We start from the raw sequence: 23,520 nt of genomic DNA, 5'->3' as shown, positions 1-23,520 counted from the left end.
GCCAAGGCAGAAGGATCACTTGAGGCCTGGAGTTCAAGACCAGCCTGAGCAAGAGATAGACCCTGTCTCAACAACAACAACAACAACAAAAATAATAATTAGTCAGGTGTGTGGCATGTGCCAGTGGTCCCAGCTACTAGGGAGGCTGAAGCAGGAGAATTGCTTGAGCCCAGGAGTTTGAGGTTGCTGTGAGCTATAACACCATGACACTCTACCCAGAGTCTCTCTCTGTCAAAAAAAAAAAAAAAAAGGAAGGAAGGAAGAAAGAAAGGAAGTCAACTGTGATTTGCTGGTTCCTTTAACAAGTGTCTTGAGTTTTTTTCCCCCACTCATATATTTCCTTGCTCCTGGCTACCTAAACAATTTTTGCTTTATTCACTTGCTTATTAGGTTACGGGCAATAAAAAAAAAAAACAAACATTATTAGCACCTTTCGGCTACTTATTCTGGCTGTCCTCAAATTCTCTTAGAATGAATTTTTCTTCTGGACATTCTACCCTTTTCTAATAGCAGTGAATTAACTTTCACTCTTCTTAATTTTCACAAGGAACCTCTATAGAAATGACCCACAGAGTAGAAGCCCTTGGGAAGCAGGACCCAGGCATCCAGGCTTAGGTACTGGCCCAAGCCAAAAGTGAAGCATGTCCTGACTCTGCCCTTTCCTGAATACAGCATGTGAGTGTGGACCCCACCCAGGAAGCTAGGGAGCAATGGGCCCTGTCCAGAGAATCCTGTGGAGTGGTGTAAGAGCTATGGAGAGCAGAAGGAGAATTCCCAAGTCACAGCTACCACAACAAGTTTGGAAAGGCAACTGCCTGAATAATAGCTCCCAAGAAACCAACACCAACATTTCAATTTTTCTCCAGGATCAAAACATTAAGGAGAAAGATAATACATTTGGAAAAACATTTAATCTGTGCATGAACCCTCTGGCTTCAAGAGAAATACTAGGTAAATGTGATTCATAGCACTAACGGAGAGAGGAGGAGGAGCTGATGGTCTGAAATTGGTTCAGTACTGCATAATTCTAATAGAAAAAAAGCCATGTTACCAGGTATTAGAGTTCAGCAGTGATTTCCTGCTATGCTATTTTACTCTTTCTCTTAAATATTTGTGGTCTAAAGTCTCCCTGTTAAAGGAACACAAATTAAAGCTGATTGGAGTTAGTGCCCCCTGATTATAAATCTGTTCCTTTAATACTGAAGAAAGTGATGCTTTCAGAAAGTTAATCTGGTGTTGAGAAGAAGGAAAAAGTCTAGCAGCTTGTAGTCTAAGGAGGGTCCTTTCACAGTAATTTTGGAACAAAGCACCTACATTTGGATCTCATTCCTCCAAATGATTCCTTCCTCTGATCGTTCTCCTAAATTTCTCAGATGACTAATTTACTTGGTAACCTTTTGAAATATATTTTAAAATTAATTATAAGGAAAGATGTGGTGAAGGAAATGTTCTAATAAGAATTGGATGTCAGAGTTGTGCCTTGATATTAAATGTATTCCAGAAATGAATACTGGAGCAGGTCCCCCCGCATATAACCAAAGTTGGAAAGGCCTTAGTCAAAGAGAAGACTCTTTTCAGCATTGAAAACTTTTGGTTTTGAAGCAATCCTTCGGCCATGATGAATTTTAGAAAATGTTCCATAATGAAGAAGTCTTCGTTATACGTAAGAGAACTCAAGCATGGGAGCAACCATGTGAATGTATAGAAGCTCTTGCCTGTGCATCAGAACTCAGATCAAAAGGAGGCTCCATGACTGCAACAAATGTGAGAAGTATTTCTGCATAAAGTCAAAATTCAAGCATCAGAAAACTCAGAAAGGGAAAGAAATTTTATAAATTGCATGAACATGATATACCTTCTGCCACCAAACTTCTCTTAAACATAAGAAAGAGGCCAGCCATGATGGCTCACGTCTGTAATCCTAGCGCTTTGGGAAGCCAAGGCAAGACGATGGCTTGAAGTCAGGGGTTTCAGATCAGCCTGGGCAATACAGTGAGACCCCATGTCGGCAAAAAATTTAAAAATTAGCTGGGGTGGGGGGAGACAAGATGGCTGACTGAAGCCAGCTTTCCACAGAGGCTCCTGTCCAGAAGGAGAGTTAAGGACAGAAATTTAGCAAGTAACCTAGTGGATTAGAGCCACACCAAGACAGAAGGTTGAAGAACGCACATCAACCCTGCTGAGGCGAGCTGCAACCCCAAAGATAGAAACAAAAGGTACAGAATCCATCACTAAGCAGACGGGAGTCCCCTCCCCCATGAGAACAGCTTGGAGTACCCCACAAATAAACGAGCGGAGTTCAAAAGTCCTCCCACTATACTCCATACTCCTGTAAAAACTGGATCTACCTCTCCTACTAGGCTACCATGGCGCACTCCTGCCAGGCATAAAACTGTATACGTTTTCTACCTGATATTCTGAGCTCCCAGCACTCCCCTTCACCCTCACTCTGAGGTCTGAAGGCTTGTCCCCCAGGAGTCCAGATCCTTGGGTGATTTCTCGAAGGGTGTGGACAGGGCCTGTACTGCAGCTGGTCAGTGCCGATTCTGCGGCACAGGAGTGAGGAGAGGATGGTCGGCTGAGAGGGAACCATGCTGGAGCAGCAGTGCCCTGAGGCACAGAGCACCAGCTATTTTTGGCAACAATAGGGCTCAACCCCGGATATTCCGAAGTCACACCCCCGTCTCTCTGGGCAACCAGAGGAAGCCGGGCATCTTCTCAGGTGGCAACCACCAGGGAACATATCTGGGATGGAGATGCAGGCCCCATGAGTAAAGGGTTTGCCTGAGGCAGTACTGGCCTGGGTGGAATGTGGGGACTAGAAAACACACACGCAGAGCCAGGAGATTCCCAGGGCGGGGCTGACCCAGAGGACCACTTTACTGAGCCTATGACACACCCAGCCCCCAGGGGACAATCAGCTTAAACAAAGGAGGGCAGGCAGAGGCTGGAACTGACAGGTAACCGTGCTGCGACTACAAACTACACCTGAGACCGTACAGCAGGCACAGATAGGGCCTGAGGCACAGATTCTAGGAACTCAAAACAGCTTCTCTTCTGCAGGGGAATTTAGCAGGGACAGAAACAAATGCCTGCAAAATTGTTCTGTTCTGTCAGTAACATCAATCAGGGGCGGGGCTGGAACTGAGTGAATAGCCCCAGCCTCCCGAGGTTGTCAGGTCTTACCTCCCCCTGCCAGATAGAGGCAGAGAACAGCAGCCTGGCTGAGCAAACATAGATCTCCTTGTGATTCAGGCAGGTGCAAACCCCTGGAGTATCTGCTCCTTGGAGGAAAATGGGTCATAGCCCTCCGGGGTTATCAGTGACTGGGTGTGACAGAGGTGCAAAGTGGGGAAGGAGGCATCAACCTTCCCAGACTAATCTATTTGCTGGGCAGGTCCTCCTGACTTCAAGAAGCACTGGAGCCAATCATATTTGAGTTGTCAGCAGACCCCTGTGATCTAGTTGCCAGAGACCTTTTAAACTCCCCCACCTGAGGCAGGTGCTCACTGAGACATTGATTTGGACCTTTTGAACTAAGCCAATTGCCCAGGGACTATCCAAGTGGTGCCCTGGGTGTGTGGCTGAAGGAAGGTTTGATTTTCCTTTTCCAATTGAAACCTGTGGGGGGCGGGGTGACTTAATTGCTGGTATTTCTCCACAGCTGAGACTTCAACCCAGACTAACTGTTTCACTAGGGTCGGACAGAGACCAGCTGAAAACAAGACAGAGCCACTTAGCCCCACCACACCAAACAAGTCCCCAGTTTCTCAGGCCATAGCACTGTACGGGTCCTCGACAAAGCTCCAGGGGAAAAGTCAAATGGTGTAAAATAATCATGGGGCAGAATCAGTGGAAAAACTCTGGTAACATGAATAACCAGCATAGACCAACACCCCCAAGGAAAGATATGGCAGAAGTAACTGAAGATCCCATTCATAAACAGCTGGCCGAGATGTCAGAAATCGAATTCAGAATTTGGATTGCAAACAAGATTCATAGAATGGAAGAAAATTTGGAATTAGAAATTCGAGGAGCAATTCAAAAGTTGAAATTAGAAATTCAAGGAGAATTCAAAAGTTGTCTCAAGAATTCAATGAATTTAAAGACAAAACCACCAAAGATTTTGACACACTGAAGCAAGAATTTGCAGTCTTCAAAGATCTGAAAAATACAGTAGAATCCCTCAGTAACAGAGTGGAGCAAGCAGAAGAAAGGATCTCTGACATTGAAGACAAAGCTTTTGAACGCTCCCTAACTCTCAAAGAGGAAGAGAAATGGAGAGCAGAAACGGATCATTCTCTCAGAGAACTCTGGGATAATTCAAAGAAGGCTAATATCTGCCTCATTGGAATTCCTGAAAGTGATGAAGTGGCCTTGCAAGGCACAGAGGCTCTTCTCCATGAAATTATGAAAGAGAATTTTCTAGACATGCCAAGAGATTGTGAAATTCAGATAGCAGACAATTTCAGAACCCCAGCACAACTCAACCTGAATAAGACATCCCCCAGGCATATCAAATAACTTCACTAAAGTTAATATGAAGGAGAAAATTCTGAAAGCAGCCAGACATAAGAAATCCATTACCTACAAAAGGAAGAATATTAGAATGACTGCAGATTTCTCTGCTGACACTTTTCAAGCCAGAAAAGGGTGGTCATCGACTTTTAATCTCCTAAAACAAAATAACTTTCAACCCCGGATCCTGTATCCAGCTAAACTGAGTTTCATTTATGATGGAAAAATTAAATACATTAATGACATTCATATGTTGAAGAAATTTGCCAGAACCAAACCAGCTCTTCAGGATATTCTCAGACCTATCCTCTACCACAAAAATAAACTCAGTCAGAAACTTTTGATCAAACTCCAACTTCCACAGTGGCGAAAGGATTAAAAATGTCCACTGGACTTTCAAAAAACTCGATACCCAAAATTTTACCAGACTTATCAATATTTTCCATTAATGTGAACAGCTTAAACTGTCCTCTAAAGAGGCACAGTTTGGCTGACTAGATACAAAAACTCAGGCCAGATATATGCTGCATACAAGAATCACATCTTACCTTAAAAGATAAATATAGAAAGGATGGTTGTCCATATTTCAGGCAAATGGTAATCAGAAAAAAGCAGGTGTTGCAATTCTATTTGCAGATACAATAGGCTTTAAACCAACAAAAGTAAGGAAGGATAAGAATGGTCACTTCATATTTGTTAAGGGTAATACCAATATGATGAGATTTCAATTATTAATATTTATGCGCCCAACCAGAATGCACCTGAATTTATAACAGAAACACTAACAGACATGAGGAACTTGATTTCGTCCAGCTCCGTAAAAGTCGGAGATTTCAACACTCCTTTAGTAGTGTTGGATAGATCCTCCAATAAGAAGCTGAGCAAAGAAATTTTAGATTTAAACCTAACCATCCAACATTTGGATTTAACAGACATCCACAGAACATTTCATCCCCATAAAACTGAATACACATACTTCTCATCAGCCCATGGAACATACTCCAAAACTGATCACATCTCAGGTCACAAGTCTAATGTTAGTAAATTTAAAGGAATAGAAATTATTCCTTGCATCTTCTCAGACCACCATGTAATAAAAGTTGAACTCAGTAACCACAGGAATCTGCATACTCACAGAAAACATGGAAGTTAAATAACCTTATGCTGAATGATAGCTGATTCATAGATGAGATTAAGAAGTAAATTGCCAAATTTTTGGAACAAAACGACAATGAAGACACGAATTACCAGAACCTCTGGGATACCACCACGGCAGTCCTAAGAGGGAAATTTATAGCACTGCAAGCCTTCTTCAAGAGAACGGAAAGAGAGGAAGTTAACAACTTAATGGGACATCTCAAGCAACTGAAAAAGGAAGAATATTCCAACCCCAAACCCAGTAGAAGAAAAGAAATAACCAAAATTAGAGCAGAATTAAATGAAATTGAAAACAAAAGAATTATACAACAGATCAATATCAAAAAGTTGGTTTTATGAAAAGTTCAATAAAATAGATAAACTTTTGGCCAACCTAACCAGGAAAAAGTAAAATCTCTAATTTCATCAATCAGAAATGACAAAGATGAAATAACAACAGACTCCCCAGAAATTCAAAAAATCCTTAATGAATATTACAAGAAACTTTATTCTCAGAAATAGGAAAATCTGAAGGAAATTGACCAATACTTGGAAGCACGTCACCTTCCAAGACTTAGACAGAATCAAATGGAAATGTTGAACAGGCCAATGTCAAGTTCTGAAATAGCATCAACCATACGAAATCTCCCTAAAAAGAAAAGTCCGAGACCAGATGGCTTTATGTCAGAATTCTACCAAACCTTTAAAGAGGAACTAGTACCTATATTACTAAACCTATTCCAAAATATAGAAAAAGAAGGAATACTACACAACATGTTCTATGAAGCAAACATCACCCTGATCCCCAAACCAGGAAAAGACCCAACAAGAAAAGAAAATTATAGACCAATATCACTAATGAATATAGATGCAAAAATATTCAACAAGATCCTAACAAACAGAATCCAGCAACACATCAAACAAATTATACATCATGACCAAGTCGATTTTATCCCAGGGTCTCTGGTTCAATATATGTAAATCTATAAATAGAATTCAGCACATAAACAAATTAAAAAAACAAAGACCATATGATTCTCTCAATTGATGCAGAAAAAGCTTTTGATAATATCCAGCATCCCTTCATGATCACACACTTAAGAAAATTGGCATAGAAGGGACATTTCTTTTTTTGTTGTTGCAGTTTGGCTGGGGCTGGGTTTGAACCTGCCACCCTTGGCATATGGGGCCAGCGCCCTACTCACTGAGCCACAGGCGCCGCCCTAGAAGGGACATTTCTTAAACTAATAGAGGCCATCTACAGCAAACCCACAGCCAATATTGTATTGAATGGAGTTAAATTGAAATCATTTCCACTCAGATCAGGAACCAGACAAGGCTGCCCACTGTCTCCACTGCTCTTTAACATTGTAATGGAAGTTTTAGCTATCGCAATTAGGGAAGAAAAGGCTATCAAGGGTATCCACATAGGGTTAGAAGGGATCAAATTTTCACTCTTCACAGATGATAAGATTGTATATCTTGAAAACACCAGGGATTCTACTACAAAACTCTCAGAAGTGATCAAGGAATACAGCTGTGTCTCAGGTTACAAAATCAACATTCATAAATCAGTAGCCTTTATATATACCAACAATAGTCCAGCTGAAAAAACAGTTAAGGACTCTATTCCATTCACAGTAGTTCCAAAGAAGATGAAATATTTGGGAGTTTATCTAACAAAAGACGTGAAAGATCTCTATAAAGAGAACTATGAAACTCTAAGAAAAGAAATAGCTGAAAATGTTAACAAATGGAAAAACATACCATACTCGTGGCTGGGAAGAATCAACATTGTTAAAAAGTCCATATTACCCAAAGCAATATACAATTTTAATGCAATCCCTATTAAAGCTCCACTGTCATACTTTAAAGATCTTGAAAAAATAACACTTTGTTTTATATGGAATCAGAAAAAATCTCGAATAGCCAAAACATTACTCAGAAATAAAAACAAAGCAGGAGGAATCAGGCTACTGGACCTCATACTATACTATAAATAGATAGTGATCAAAACAGCATGGTACTGGCATAAAAACAGTAGACGTATGGAACAGAACAGAGAACCAAGAGATGAACCCAACTACTTACCGTTATTTGATCTTTGACAAGCCAATTAAAAACATTCAGTGGGGAAAAGATTCCTATTTAACAAATGGTGCTGGGTGAACTGGCTGGCAACCTGTAGAAGACTGAAACTGGACCTATACCTTTCACCATTAACTAAGATAGACACTCACTGGATTAAAGACTTATACTTAAGACATGAAACTATAAAAATACTAGAAGAGTGCAGGGAAAACTCTTGAAGAAATCGGTCTGAGTGAGTATTTCATGAAGAGGACCCCCCGGGCAATTGAAGCAGCTTCAAAAATACATTACTGGGACCTGATCAAACTAAAAATCTTCTGCACAGCCAAGAACACAGTAAATAAAGCAAGCAGACAGCCCTCAGAATGGGAGAAGATATTTGCAGGTTATGTCTCTGACAAAGGTTTAATAACCAGAATCCACAGAGAACTCAAACGTATAAGCAAGAAAAGAACAAGTGATCCCATCGCAGGCTGGGTAAGGGACTTGAAGAGAAACTTCTCTGAAGAATACAGGTGCACGGCCTACAGACATATGAAAAATGCTCATCATCCTTAATCATTAGAGAAATGCAAATCAAAACTACTTTGAGATATCATCTAACTCCAGTAAGATTAGCCCATATCACAAACTCCCAAGACCATGGGAGTTGGCGTGGATGTGGAGAAAAGGGAACATTTCTACACTGCTGGTGGGAATGCAAATTAATGCATTCCTTTTGGAAAGATGTTTGGAGAACACTTAGAGATCTAAAAATAGATCTGCCATTCAATCCTATAATTCCTCTAGTAGGTATATACCCAGAAGACCAAAAATCACACTATAACAAAGATATTTGTACCAGAATGTTTATTGCAGCCCAATTCATAATTGCTAAGTCATGGAAAAAGCCCAAGTGCCCAACAATCCACGAATGGATTTATAAATTGTGGTATATGTACATCATGGAATATTATGCAGCCTTAAAGAAAGATGGAGACTTTACCTCTTTCATGTTTACATGGATAGAGCTGGAACATATTCTTCTTAGTAAAGTATCTCAAGAATGGAAGAAAAAAGTATCCAATGTACTCAGCCCTACTATGCAACTAATTTATGGCTTTCATATGAAAGCTATGACCCAGTTATAACCTAAGAATATGGGGACATGGGAGAGGGAGGGGAGGGAGGGAGGAGGGTGGGCAGAGAGGGGGTGATTGGTGGGATTACACCTGCATTGCATCTTACAAGGGTACATGTGAAACTTAGTAAATGTAGAATGTAAATGTCTTAACATAATAACTAAGAAAATGCCAGGAAGGCTATGCTAACCAGTGTGATGAAAATGTGTCAAACAGTCTATAAAACCAGTGTATGGTGCCCCATGATCACATTAATGTACACAGCTATGATTTAATAAAAAAAAAAAAAAATAAGCCAGGCATGGTAGCATGTGCTTTTAGTCCCAGCTATTTGGGAGGCTGAAAGAAAAAGGATGGCTTGAGCCTAGGAGTTTGAGACTACAGTGAGCTATGATCTCATCACTGCACTCCCGCATGGGTGACAAAGAAAATCCTGTCTCCAAACAGAACAAAACAAAGCAAAATAAAAAACCCAGAAAGAGAAAAAACAAAAACAATACATAATACAGAGGAACAGAGGAAGATAGTATCAATAGCATATCTAGAATACCCTTTTGCCACAAAATATCACAGACATTATATTAGGACATTCGTGCACCAGAGAAATCTTTAGAATGTAATGAAGTTAGGAAACTTGCGAGAATTTACTTTTCAATATATGTCAAAGTACTCTCACAGGAGAGAAATCATATAAATGTAATACATGTAGGAGGACCTTTTAAGGAAGTCATGTCTTACTAAATGTGAGAGAATACATATGAGAAGAAACCCTAACAATATACTGAATGTGGGGAAAAGGTCTGCTGGAAGTCAACCTTTACTCTGCATCAAAGAACTCATTTTACATGTACAGAATGGGGAAAATCATTCTTCCAGAATTCACACCTCTCTCTGTATCAGAGAACTAGTCAAGAAAAGAAAAGCTTCTGTGGGAAGTCAAATCTTTAATTCAAAATCAGAAAACATACATAAGGAAAAATATCTATGAGAATAATGAATGTTAAAAGTGCTTTCGGCAACAGTCACACATGATATATCATCTATATGAAAAAACCTATAAAAGTGAAACATTATATAATGCATGGGGGAGACCTTCATTCAGACATAAGTCACCGAATAGGGTGGAGTTAGTGCAAATGCTATCAATGCAAAGAATGTGGGAAATTCTTCTGCCAGAGACAGAACTATTTGTAGATTCCAATATTCACATAAAAACTCTAAGACAAAATCCAGGAGCTAGGCACAGTGGCTCATGCCTACAATCCTAGAGACTCAGGAGGCTGAGGCAAGAGGATCACTTGAGGCCAGGAGTCCAAGACCAGCCTCAGCAACATAATTGAGACCCCATCTTTAGAAAACATTAGATGGGAGTAGTAGTGTATGACTACAGCCCCACGTACTTGGAAGGCTTAAGCAGGAGAATCACTTGAGCCCAGGAGTGCAAGGCTGCAGTAAGCCATGATTATACCACTGTACTCCAGCCTGGAAAGTAGGGCAAACCTCCCCTCAACCTTAAAAAAAAAAAAAAAAAGGAGGAGGAATAGAAAGAAAAAATGTAGATATGGCTTTATCATAAATCGTGAAGTTGTGACTAACTGAACACCAAAGGAACAATATTTTGAATACTTGGAAAATGTGAAAATTTTCAACAAGAAATTAAAAGCCTGGGGAAATTCTATCAAAGATAAGGATTATGTCAAAAATAATGCATATGCTCCTAGCAATACTAAACCTTGTATACAAAAAGTAACAGATTTTCATTTGGAATATCATCAAACTATCTTACCATCTTATACATTATAAGTGAAATAATATTAGCAAGGTTAAAAATATACCACCATGTTTCCTATAATATGAAGACAGCTTAGTTAAGTGAAATGCCCCTTGAGTAAAGAAGCCAGGTTGGTGTTAAATTTTCAATAATCTCTCTATCAGGAATAGTTTATAGAAATAACATTTACAGGGCAGTGCCCATGGTTCACGGAGTAGGGTGCCGGCCCCATATACCAAAGGTGGTGGGTTCAAATCCGGCCCCAGCCAAAGCTGCAAACAAAAAAAAAAAAAGAAAGAAAGAACATTTACATAAAATTTGCCAAGATCAGATTCACAATTGTTAACAATCTGAGTGAAAGAAATGAAAAACTGTCTTACTTCTTATATGTATACTACAACAAAAGGGGTGTTATGTATAGAAAATATTTCCACTTGCTACTTTTCTTTACATTTGTAATATTTTTTTAGATGTAGACTTTAACAATGTGTAAAAGAAGAGAGGATGATATAACAAATACCCAGAGAAATAGTACCTAGATTTAATAAGAGAGAACAGAAAATGTGATTCAAAAGTTTTTCCAGTTAGATGAAAATATTTCAAATTGTATATAAAACAAGCACATTGTACCCCACAATTGCATTAATGTACACAGCTATGATTTAATAATAAAAAAAAGTTTTTGACAGAGTTTGTATAGAATTGATATTATTTCTTGGTTGCATTCATCAGTATAGCCACCTGGGCCTAGAGTTTTCTTTGTGGGATGGGCATCATCATCATTATTACAGCCTCAGCTTAAACATACTCCTAGGTTTAAGCAATTCTCCTGCCTCAGCCTCCTGAGGTACTACAGGTACCTCCTGGTACTACAGGCATGTGCCACCCACCACACCCAGATAGTTTTTCTATTTCTAGTGGAGACAGCGTCTTACTCTTGTTCAGGCTAGTCTTAAACTCCTGAGCTCAAGTAATCCTCCTTCTTTGGCCTTCCGGAGGGCTAGGATTATGTGCATGAGGCACCACACCCAGCTAGGATGGGTTTTAACTACAAATTCATTTTCTTTCCTAGAGATAGGACTATTCAGGTTATCTATCAGGTTTCTTCTTGAGTGAGCTTAGGTAATTTATATCTTCCAAGGAATTTGGTCATTTAAGTTTTTAATACTGACTAAGGCTGTTCATAATACCCCTTATTATCCTTTAAATAACTGTAGAATTAATCCATAGCAATTACCACCTCATTTCTGATATTAGAAATTTGTGTCTTCTTTTTTGTTTCTGTTCAGAGTGGATAACAGTTTCTTAATTCTATTGTTTGCATCAAAAAACCAGTTTCTGATTTTTTTCTACTAATTTTCCTCTTTTCAATTTCAACAATTTCCATTTTAATCTTTACTATTACCTTTCCTTCAATCATTTCGGGCCTCATTACCTCCTTCTTTGTAGTGAATCAATTGTGGAAGCTGAAGATATCAATTTGAGACCTTCCTTCTTATCTAACACAGAAACTTGGTGCTACTACTCCAAGTACCACTTTCAACGTATCCCACAAAATTTGAAATGTCTTTTCATTTGACTCAGAATATTTTCTAATTTTTCCCTTTTGATTTTTTTTCTTTGACATGAGTTATTTTAAAATGTGCTATTTAGTTTCCAAATATTTAGGGCTTTTCCAGACATTTTTTGCTGTTAGTTCCTAATATAATTCTATCAGAAAGAACATACTTTGTATTTTTAATGTATTGACATTTGGTTAATGGCTCCAAGTATGACCAATCTTATTAAATATACCATGTGGATTTGAAAGGAATGGGTATTCTTCTGTTATTGGGTACAGCATTCTATAGATGACAACTGGGTCAAGATGGTTGATATTGCTGTTCAAATTTCCAATATCTTACTGATTTTATGTCTTTATTAATTATTAGTAGGGTGTGATGCAATTCTTACTATCATTGTGGATTTGTCCATTTATAGTTTTATCATTTTTTAAAATTCATGTATTTTGAATTTTCATTGTTTGGGGCATAAATGTCTAACCTTCTTGATGAGCTCTTTTATCTTTATGAAATGACCATCATTATCCTTGGTAATTCTTTCTTCTGAAGTCTACTTCATGTATTATTAATATACTCACTCTAGCTTTCTTTTGATTACTATTAGTACAGTATACATATTTTTCCATCCTTTTTATTTTTAAGCTTTTGGTGCCTTTATATTTAAAGTGAGCTGCTATGTAACACAGAGTCAGGTCTTATTTTTCTAATCAAATCTGACAATAGCTACCTTTTATTTAAGCTCTTAAGATCATTTACATGTAATAAATAACATGATTTGGTTTAAATCGACCACATCGCTTTCTACTTGTCTACTTCCATCTATTCTTTGTTCCCATTTTCTTCTTTCTTTTGAATTAAATTTTTCACAATTTCATTTTTATCTCCACTTCTGGCTATAACTTTTTGTTGGTGTTCTCTTAGTGGTCCTTTACAACTTATGAAACATATCTTAACATATTATTGCTTATCTTTAATTCATATTATACCACTTAAGGTACAGTATAAAAATCTTTCAACTAGATACTTCCATTTCATCTATTACTCATCTCTGTAATATTGTTGTCATTGCTTTTAACTCCCCATGTTACAAACCTCATACTTCATTGCTATTTTTGCTTTAAGCATTTGTTGTCTTTTGAAGAGACTGACGTAATAAAATGTACTTTGGACCTACCCACATAATTACTATTATATTTCTGGTGCTCATTATTCTCCTGTACAGATCCAGATTTCCATCTGGTACCAAATTCTGCTGCCTAAATGACTTCCCTTAAAATCTCTTGAAGGAAATCGGCTGGTAACTTCTTTCAGATTTTGTATGGCTAAAAACTCTTTATTTTACCTTCATTTTTGAAAGATATTTTACTCAGCATAAAATTCTACATTGACCGTACTTTTGGCATGTACTTTAAAGATATGCCTCCATCGTCTCTTAGCTTTCATTATCTTCCACAAAAAGTTTGCTGTCATTCTTATCTTTGTTCCTCTGAATATAATGTGTCTTTTTTTCCCCTGGATATATTTGTTTTTTTCTTTAAACATTATAACCCACTGTTTAGGCAATTTCATATGACATGAGTTGGTGTAGTTTTCTTAGGGTTTCTTCTACTTGGATTTCATTGAACTTCATGGACCTGAAGGTTTACAGTTTTCATTAGATTTGAACATTTTTCAGTCATTATTTCTTTTTGGTCCCTAATTCGTCCACCACTCCACTGGGGGCTCCAATTAAACTTATATTTAGAGTTTGACTCAATTAAACTTACATTTGAAGCTCACTTATGTTTACTTAGTTTCTCTCCATGTGTTCCATTTTGTTTTGCCTTTTTTTTTTTGAGACAGAGTCTCATTTTGTCACCCTCAGTAGAGTGCCATGGCATCCTAGCTCACAGCAACCTTAAACTCTTGGGGTCAAATGATTCTCTTGCCTCATTCTCCCAAGTAACTGCAACTACAGGTGCCGGCAACAACACCCAGCTATTTTTAGAGACAAGGTCTTGCTCTGGCTCAGGCAGGTCTTGAACCTGTGAGCTCAGGACAACCTGCTTTAGCCTCCCAGAGTGCCAGGATTACAGACGTGAGCCACTGCACCTGGCCTATGAGTTTCATTTTGGACATTTCTATTTTTTGTTTTCAACTTCACTAATTTTTCCAGCAAAATCTAATCATCTGTTAATTCTGTTTAGTATATTCCTCATTTCAGAAAGTGCAGTTTTCATCTCTAAAAGTTTGACTGGGACATTTTTTATATTGTCTATATCTCAGTCTTTCCTACAACTAGAGAAAGGATAGATAAGAGCTCTCTGTACTATCTTTTCAACTTTTCTGTGAATCTAGCATTTATAAAGGAAAAGATTTTTTTAAAATAAAAAAATCAAAATGAGGGTGGAGAGCAAGATGGCGGCCAAGTAACAGCTTCCTGGCATCTGGGCACTGTGAGTCTGGGGAGATAAGACTCCAGACATCTCTAGCCGGTGGCATCTGCCTATAATCATCCCTTCGAGGATACAGGGAGTCAGCGAGAGACTTCTGGACACCAAGAGGAGGACAAAAACAGTGGAAAACTGGCACAGGAACTTAAAGAGCAAGAGAAAGTGAAAGGAAAATTAGGGCAAGGAAACAGATAAATCACTCATGAAGAAGAATCAGCAGAAAACTCCAGGCAACATGAAGAACCAGTCCAGAACAACCCCACCAAGGGACCATGAGGTAGCTACTGCAGAGGATTCCACCAATAAAGAAATGTTAGGAAAGACAGAAAGGGAATTTAGAATACACATGATGAAAACAATGAAGGAACTGATGGAAACAATGAAGGAAAATGCTAATAAAGTGGAAAATAACTAAAAGAAAATCCAAAAACATAATCAAGTAAGAGATGAACTATATGAACAATATAGAAAGGATATAGCAGAGCTGAAAGAACTGAAGCAGTCAATTAGGGAACTTAAAGATACAATGGAAAGTATCAGCAACAGGTTAGACCATGCAGAAGAAAGAATTTCAGAGGTAGAAGACAAAGTTCTTGAGACAACTCAGATAGTAAAAGAGGCAGAAAAGAAGAGAGAGAAAGCAGAACGTTCACTGTCAGAATTATGGGACCTCGTGAAGCATTCCAATATATGAGTTACAGGAATTCCAGAAGGGGAAGAAGAATGCCCCAGAGGAATGGAAGCCATACTAGAGAATATTACAAAAAAAATTTCCCAAATATCACCAAAGATTCTGACACACTGCTTTCAGAGGGATATCGGACCCCAGGTCACCTCAACTCTAACCGATCTTCTCTAAGACACATTGTGATGAACCTGTCCAAAGTCAAGACAAAAGAAAAGATTCTGCAAGCTGCCAGGAGTAAGCACCAGTTGACCTACAGGGCCAAATCCATCAGAGTGACCGCAGACTTCTCTAATGAAACTTTCCAAGCAAGAAGACAATGGTCATCTACCTTTAATCTACTTAAACAGAACAATTTCCAGCCCAGAATTTTTGTACCCTGCTAAGCTAAGCTTTAATTTAAAATTGACGGAGAAATCAAATCATTTACAGATATACAAACATTGAGGAAATTCGCCACAAGACCAGCTCTACAGGAAATCATCAACCTGTACTATACACTGACCATCACAATGGATCAGCAGCAAAGTAAAAACTCAGAAATTAAAGGACAGAACCTAACCTCCACACTGATGCAAAAGATAAAACTAAGCAATGGACTCTCACAAAATAAGATGAATAGAACACTACCACACTTACCAATTATCTCAATAAATGTTAATGGCTTGAATTCCCCACTAAAGATTGGCTGACTGGATTAAAAAACACAAGCCATCCATTTGCTGTCTGCAAGAAACACACCTGGCTTCAAAAGACAAATTAAAGCTCCGAGTCAAGGGTTGGAAGACAATTTTTAAGGCAAATGGAATTCAGAAGAAAAGAGGAGTTGCAATCTTATTTTCAGATTCATGTGGATTTAAAGCAACCAAAGTCAAAAAAGACAAAGATGGTCACTTTATATTGGTCAAAGGAAAATACAACAAGAAGACGTTTCAATTCTAAATATTTATGCACCCAATTTAAATGCTCCTTACTCGGTCTGAGCAATATGATACCCGATAATACCATCATAACAGGGGACTTTAACACTCCTCTTACAGAGCTGGACAGATCCTCTAAACAGAAATTAAACAAGGATATAAGAGATTTAAATGAGACCCTAGAACAACTGTGCTTGATAGACGTATATAGAACACTCCATCCCAAAGATAAAGAATACACATTCTTCTCATCACCCCATGGAACATTCTCCAAAATTGATCATATCCTGGGACACAAAACAAATATCAACAGAATCAAAAGAATTGAAATTTTACCTTGTATCTTCTCAGACCATAAGGCACAAAGGGTGGAACTCAACTCTAACAAAAACATTCAACCCCACACAAAGACATGGAAATTAAACAATCTTCTGTTGAATAACAGATGGGTGCAGGAAGAAATAAAATAGGAAATCATTAACTTCCTTGAGCATAACAACAATGAAGACACAAGCTACCAAAACCTGTAGGATACTGCAAAAGCAGTTTTGAGAGGAAAATTCATCGCTTTAGATGCCTACATTCGAAAAACAGAAAGAGCGCATCAACAAACTCACAAGCCATCTTATGGACTTGGAAAAAGAAGAACAATCAAGCCTAATGTCAGTAGAAGAAAAGAAATCTCCAAAATCAAATTTCAATGAAATTGAAAACAAAAGAATCATTCAGAAAATTAATGAAACAAGGAGTTGGTTTTTTGAAAAAATAAATAAAATAGATAAACCATTGGCCAGACTAATGAGAAATAGAAAAGTAAAATCTCTAGTAACCTCAATCAGAAATGATAAAGGGGAAATAACAACTGATCCCACAGAGATACAAGAGATCACTTCTGAATACTACCAAAAACTGTATGCCCAGAAATTTGACAATGTGAAGGAAATGGATCAATACTTGGAATCACACCCTCTCCCTAGACTTAGCCAGGAAGAAATAGAGCTCCTGAACAGACCAATTTCAAGCACTGAGATTAAAGAAACAATAAAAAATCTTCCAACCAAAAAATGCCCTGGTCCAGATGGCTTCAGTCCAGAATTCTATCAAACCTTCCTGTACTGCAGAAATTATTCCAAAAAATTGAGGAAGAAGGAATTTTCCCAAACAGATTCTATGAAGCAAACATCACCCTGATACCAAAACCAGGAAAAGACCCAAACAAAAGGAGAATTTCAGACCAATCTCACTCATGAATATAGATGCAAAAATTCTCAACAAAATCCTAGCCAATAGATTACAGCTTATCATCAAAAAAGTCATTCGTCATGATCAAGTAGGCTTCATCCCAGGGATGCAAGGCTGGTTTAACATACGCAAGTCCATAAACGTTATCCACCATATTAGCAGAGGCAAAAATAAAGATCACATGATCCTCTCAATAGATGCAGAAAAGGCATTTGATAAAATCCAGCATTCTTTTCTAATTAGAACACTGAAGAGTATAGGCATAGGTGGCACATTTCTAAAACTGATTGAAGCTATCTATGACAAACCCACAGCCAATATTTTACTGAATGGAGTAAAACTGAAAGCTTTTCCTCTTAGAACTGGAACCAGACAAGGTTGTCCTCTGTCACCTTTATTATCCAACATAGTGCTGGAAGTTCTAGCCAATACAATTAGGCAACACAAGGAAATAAAGGGAATCCAAATGGGAGCAGAGGAGGTCAAACTCTCCCTCTTTGCTGATGACATGATCTTATACTTAGAAAATCCCAAAGACTCAACCACAAGACTCCTAGAAGTCATCAAAAAATACAGTAATGTTTCAGGATATAAAATCAATGTCCACAAGTCAGTAGCTTTTGTATACGCCAATAACAGTCAAGATGAGAAGCTAATTAAGGACACAACTCCCTTCACCACAGTTTCAAAGAAAATGAAATACCTAGGAATATACCTAACGAAGGAGGTAAAGGACCTCTATAAAGAAAATTATGAAATCCTCAGAAAGGAAATAGCAGAGGATTTTAACAAATGGAAGAACACGCCATGCTCATGGATGGGAAGAATCAACATTGTTAAAATGTCTATACTTCCCAAAGCAATCTACCTATTCAATGCCATTCCTATCAAAATACCAACATCGTACTTTCAAGATTTGGAAAAAATGATTCTGCATTTTGTATGGAACCAGAAAAAACCCCGTATAGCTAAGGCAGTTCTTAGTAATAAAAATAAAGCTGGGGGCATCAGCATACCAGATTTTAGTCTGTACTACAAAGCCATAGTGGTCAAGAAAACATGGTACTGGCACAAAAATAGAGACATAGACACTTGGAATCGAATTGAACACCAAGAAATGAAACTAACATCTTACAAACACCTAATCTTTGATAAATCAAACAAGAACATACCTTGGGGAAAGACTCCCTATTCAATAAATGGTGTTGGGAGAACTGGATATCCACATGTAAAAGACTGAAACTGGACTCACACCTTTCCCCACTCACAAAAATTGATTCAAGATGGATAAAGGACTTAAATTTAAGGCATGAAACAATAAAAATCCTCCAAGAAAGCATAGGAAAAGCACTGGAAGATATTGGCCTGGGGAAAGACTTCATGAAGAAGACTGCCATGGCTATTGCAACAACAAAAATAAACAAATGGGACTTCATTAAACTGAAAAGCTTCTGTACAGCTAAGGAGACAATAACCAAAGCAAAGAGACAACCTACACAATGGAAAGGATATTTGCATATTTTTAATCAGATAAAAGCTTGATAACTAGGATCTATAGAGAATTCAAATTAATCCACATGAAAAAAGCCAACAATCCCATATATCAATGGGCAAGAGACATGAATAGAACTTTCTCTAAAGATGACAGACGAATGGCTAACAAACACATGAAAAAATGTTCATTATCTCTACATATTAAAAAAATGCACATCAAAACAACCCTGAGATATCATCTAACCCCAGTGAGAATGGCCCACATCACAAAGTCTCAAAACTGCAGATGCTGGCGTGGATGTGGAGAGAAGGGAACACTTTTACACTGCTGGTGGGACTGCAAACTAGTACAACCTTTCTGGAAGGAAGTATGGAGAAACCTCAAAGCACTCAAGCTTGACCTCCCATTTGATCCTGCAATCCCATTACTGGGCATCTACCCAGAAGGAAAAAAATCCTTTTATCATAAGGACACTTGTACTAGACTGTTTGTTGCAGCTCAATTTACAATCACCAAAATGTGGAAACAGCCTAAATGCCCACCAACCCAGGAATGGATTAACAAGCTGTGGTATTTATGTATACCATGGAATACTATTCAGCTATTTAAAAAAATGGAGACTTTACATCCTTCGTATTAACCTGGATGGAAGTGGAAGACATTATTCTTAGCAAAGCATCACAAGAATGGAGAAGCATGAATCCTATGTACTCAATTTTGATATGAGGCAATTAATGACAATTAAGGTCACGAGGGGGTGGGATGTGGGGGGGGGAAGGAAAAGCAGAGAGAGGGAAGGAGGGAGAGGGGTGGGGCCTTGGTGTGTGCCACACCTTCTGGGGGCAAGACATGATTGCAAGAGGGACTTTACCTAACAAATGCAATCAGTGTAACCTGGCTTATTGTACCCTCAATGAATCCCCAATAAAAAAAAAAAAATCAAAATGATCAAAAAACACAGTAGCCAGCTTAAGGGGGCATTTAACTAGCCAAATCTGTGACAATTTGAGGAATAAAATAATGGAGTATAGTAATAAATTAAGAAGAGAAATTAATTAGTTCTTGCTGGTAATATAAATCAGGGAAAAGGAAAATCTCTTGCTTATGTTAGAATGTCAAGGGCTGATGAAAGGAAACACTGAGATTAAAAAAAATCATTATTTCGCAATCATTATGACAAAAACTAGAACAGACAAGAATCATAAATGAATATGAAATATAGGGGGAAATTTTAATAAGAAGAATATTTGCTTTGTCTCAAAGTGTCTTTCCATAGACTATTCATTCGTTGCAAAGAGAGAAAAACAGAGATACTACAATGGAGAAACTAGACACCATCTTGACTAGCATTAAAATTAGTATCACCTATGAATGACAGACAATATGTACCTCCAGATGTGGTACCCTGAGAGACATATCATCTAAACAGTATTCTGGCCACGAAGTTATAACATCAACCTAATCACAGAGTAAGATCAAGCAAACACAAAATGAGAAATGTTCTTTAAAAACAAAAAATAAAACAGTGAATGGTGAGCTATAGTCTTCAAAAATATCAATGTTATAAAAAGGCAAAAAAAAAAAAAAAAAAGAGATAGAGAAAAGGCTGCAGAAACAGTCCAGATTAAAGGAGGCTAAAGAGATATAAAATCAAAAACTAATTCCTATACTAAAAAAGATACCATTAAGACCATTATTAGATAAAATTGGAGTAAAGATGGTAAATTAGATAAACATATAGTATCACTATACATTTATGAAGTTGATAAGCATTCTATGGCTATATACAGTAAAGAGAAGGTAGTAGTGGCAGAAAGTGCAAATGGGGTAAAATGTTAACAAAAAGTGGATTTAGGTAAAAGGTATACAGCTATTCTCTGTACTATTTTTATTTTGTAGCTTTTTGTGAGCTTTAAATTATTTCCCCCCGCCCCAAAAGGTAGAAAGCCAATCCAGCATGCTCTGAATCCTATAGCCTCATAAAACAGATACATTTTTCTCTCTCATCGTTTTCCCTCTTCCTGACATCATTCTGCTAAACTTAGAAACATTTTCTTCCATCTTGTTAAAAAAAAAAAAAAAAAAAAAAACAAGGGCGGCGCCTGTGGCTCAAGGAGTAGGGCACTGGTCCCATATGCCAGAGGTGGCGGGTTCAAACCCAGCCCTGGCCAAAAAAAACCACAAAAAATAAAATAAAAAATAAAAACTGTTTAAAAAAGAACAAAACAAAACTGGGCTCAGCGCCCGAGGCACAGTGGTTACAGCGCCATCCACACGCACCAAGGGTGGCAGTTTGAACTCGGCCCGGGCCAGCTAAACAATAATGAGAACTGCAATAAAAAAAATAGCCGGGCATTGTGGCAAGCACCTGTAGTCCCAGCTACTTGGGAGGCTGAGGCAAGAGAATCACTCAAGCCCAAGAGTCAGAAGTTGCTGTGAGCTTAGATGCTACAGCACTCTACAGAGGTCAACATAGTGAGATTCTGTCTCAGAAAAAAAAAACAAACAAAGCATCTCTTGATCACACCCTCTCTGGACTTACTGAAAGAGTTTTCTGCTCACATTGTCACACTTTATCACTTTCCATTTATCTTCAACCCACTCTAACCTGGCCTCCAGCCTCATCACACATTGAAACTCCTCTTGCTAAAGTCACCCAACACCTCTGAGTTGCTAACTGCGATGGATACCCTTTGCATATTCGCATATTATACTACCTGACCTTTTAGCAGCATTTGACAGTGCTGACCACACCCTCTTCCTTGACATACCCACTTCTCTTGGCTCTTGGTCACTCTTGATTTTCCTCTTGCTCCTCTGCCACTTCCTCATCCTTTCCCTGACTTCTAATAACCATGGTTCCTAAGCTTCCCCACAGCTATCTCTCTGGTCTCATTCAATCCTGTGGTTTTAAAAACATCTACGTGCTGATCACTCCCAGATTTAATTTGTTTAGCCAAAAACTTTACTCTGAATTCTATAGACAGTCCAAATGCTTTCACATAGTGGGTTGAAACTTCTCAAACTTAACATATTCAAAATTGCACTCTTAATCTCCCCTGGCCCCAAATATTGCCCCCCATTTTCCCATTTCAATAAATGCCACTCCACTCATCCAGATGCAAAAGTGAGAAAACACAGGATCATCCTCTGGGTGTTGAAATTATGAGTGACATTTTTACTCTATGCTTTTCAGTGGTTTAAATTTTTCCTACAATAAGCATAACACATTTATAAATGAATTAATCAACCAAAATTACAAGAACCAAACCTTTCTTTTTGAATAATGTAAAAACAAAGATGTGTTTAAACATTATGCTTTATAATTTATGCTTGTTCTTAATTTTAGTTCTGTGAATGTCTAAATGAGGTATTAAAAATTAATATTAACTTTCATATTACCAGAAGTGCTTGGATTTATTGACGACATCACAGAATCCACTTCTATCTAGAAAAGAGAAAATAATAATAAGACATATAATTTTACTGAATGTTTTCACAGTGCTAGTTCTTAATTCCTAGGCTGGGGAAGGGATGTATTTTATGAATAAACAACTTTGTTGAACCTAGGTAATGACATACAATAGTTACAACAGTCATCTTCCTTTTCTGTCAACATTCGTAAGATACCAGATGTTAACCTGCTAGACCCTAATAGTTGCCAAAACTTTATTTCATTGACCAGAACAGTTTAAGCAAATAAAATCAATTTGATTGTCTCACATATAGTAAGATCTAAAAGGTAACCTTTCTTCCTTAGCCAAATATAAGCAATTGTCATAACTGGCTCTATGGTTTTATTCATTTCTTTTTCCGGATTATGAAAGTAACACATGATTGATGTAGAAAACAGAAAAAAATCTAAAAAATTATGATGGAAAAAAATTTTTTAAACCAGCCATCTAATGAAAACCACTGTTAATATTTTGGTTTAATCTAACACTTTTTTCTATGCATTATTAACATATTTGAGAATGCAGTGTATATCAAATTTGAGGATGTGCTTTCATTAAACACTAAAATATAAGCTTATATATTACATATAAAATGTTACAGGGCTTTATAAACACAATAGAATTAGAACCTTGGCAGCATCTGACATAATTTCTCCACCTTAACTCTTACATGCTTCACAATCCTGGATTCCCTGCACTTCCCTGGTTCATCTTGTTCCTGACAAATGGACACTCCTTCATCTTCTTCATGGAGTCCCCTGCCTACTCTTAAATGTTGGTATTCCTAATGTTCTATCTTGAGGCTCTAGCTCTTCCTACTCTGCATGCTCTTCTTGGGCAATGCAAGAAGTTGTAGTTGTAGAACTTGGAAACCAAGGAGTTTTAAATCTACTCCAGTCCTACCCTCTCCATGCAATTTTAGATTTCTATATCTAAGGGAGGCAGTAAAATCTGAGAACAGATTTTCACCACCATAACCTCAATAGCAGCCCAGTATTTAATGAGTGAATGCACCTGGAACACCCATGGCTGTCTCAAACTCAATGTGTCCCAATATTCACTGACTTCCTCTGAACCTAATTCTGCATTTT

The 23,520-nt window shown here is 37.8% G+C and overlaps 1 protein-coding gene across 3 annotated transcripts in view; it reads right to left on the bottom strand.

Annotated features, from left to right (window-relative positions):
* Window positions 1–23,520, bottom strand: part of EFCAB11 (EF-hand calcium binding domain 11) — a 213,023-nt gene that overhangs the window by 185,928 nt on the left and 3,575 nt on the right. For 2 of the 3 annotated variants that reach the window (XM_053603874.1, XM_053603875.1), the window contains exon 3: window positions 22,377–22,422. In XM_053603874.1, the coding sequence (XP_053459849.1) occupies window positions 22,377–22,422 (46 nt within the window). The remainder of the gene's footprint in view (window positions 1–22,376; window positions 22,423–23,520) is intronic. The other variant, XM_053603877.1, reaches the window with a different exon arrangement.

This window comes from Nycticebus coucang, chromosome 9 (assembly GCF_027406575.1).
Source record: "Nycticebus coucang isolate mNycCou1 chromosome 9, mNycCou1.pri, whole genome shotgun sequence".
Lineage (NCBI taxonomy): Eukaryota > Metazoa > Chordata > Mammalia > Primates > Lorisidae > Nycticebus > Nycticebus coucang.
This window is presented reverse-complemented; position numbering and strand designations above follow the sequence as displayed.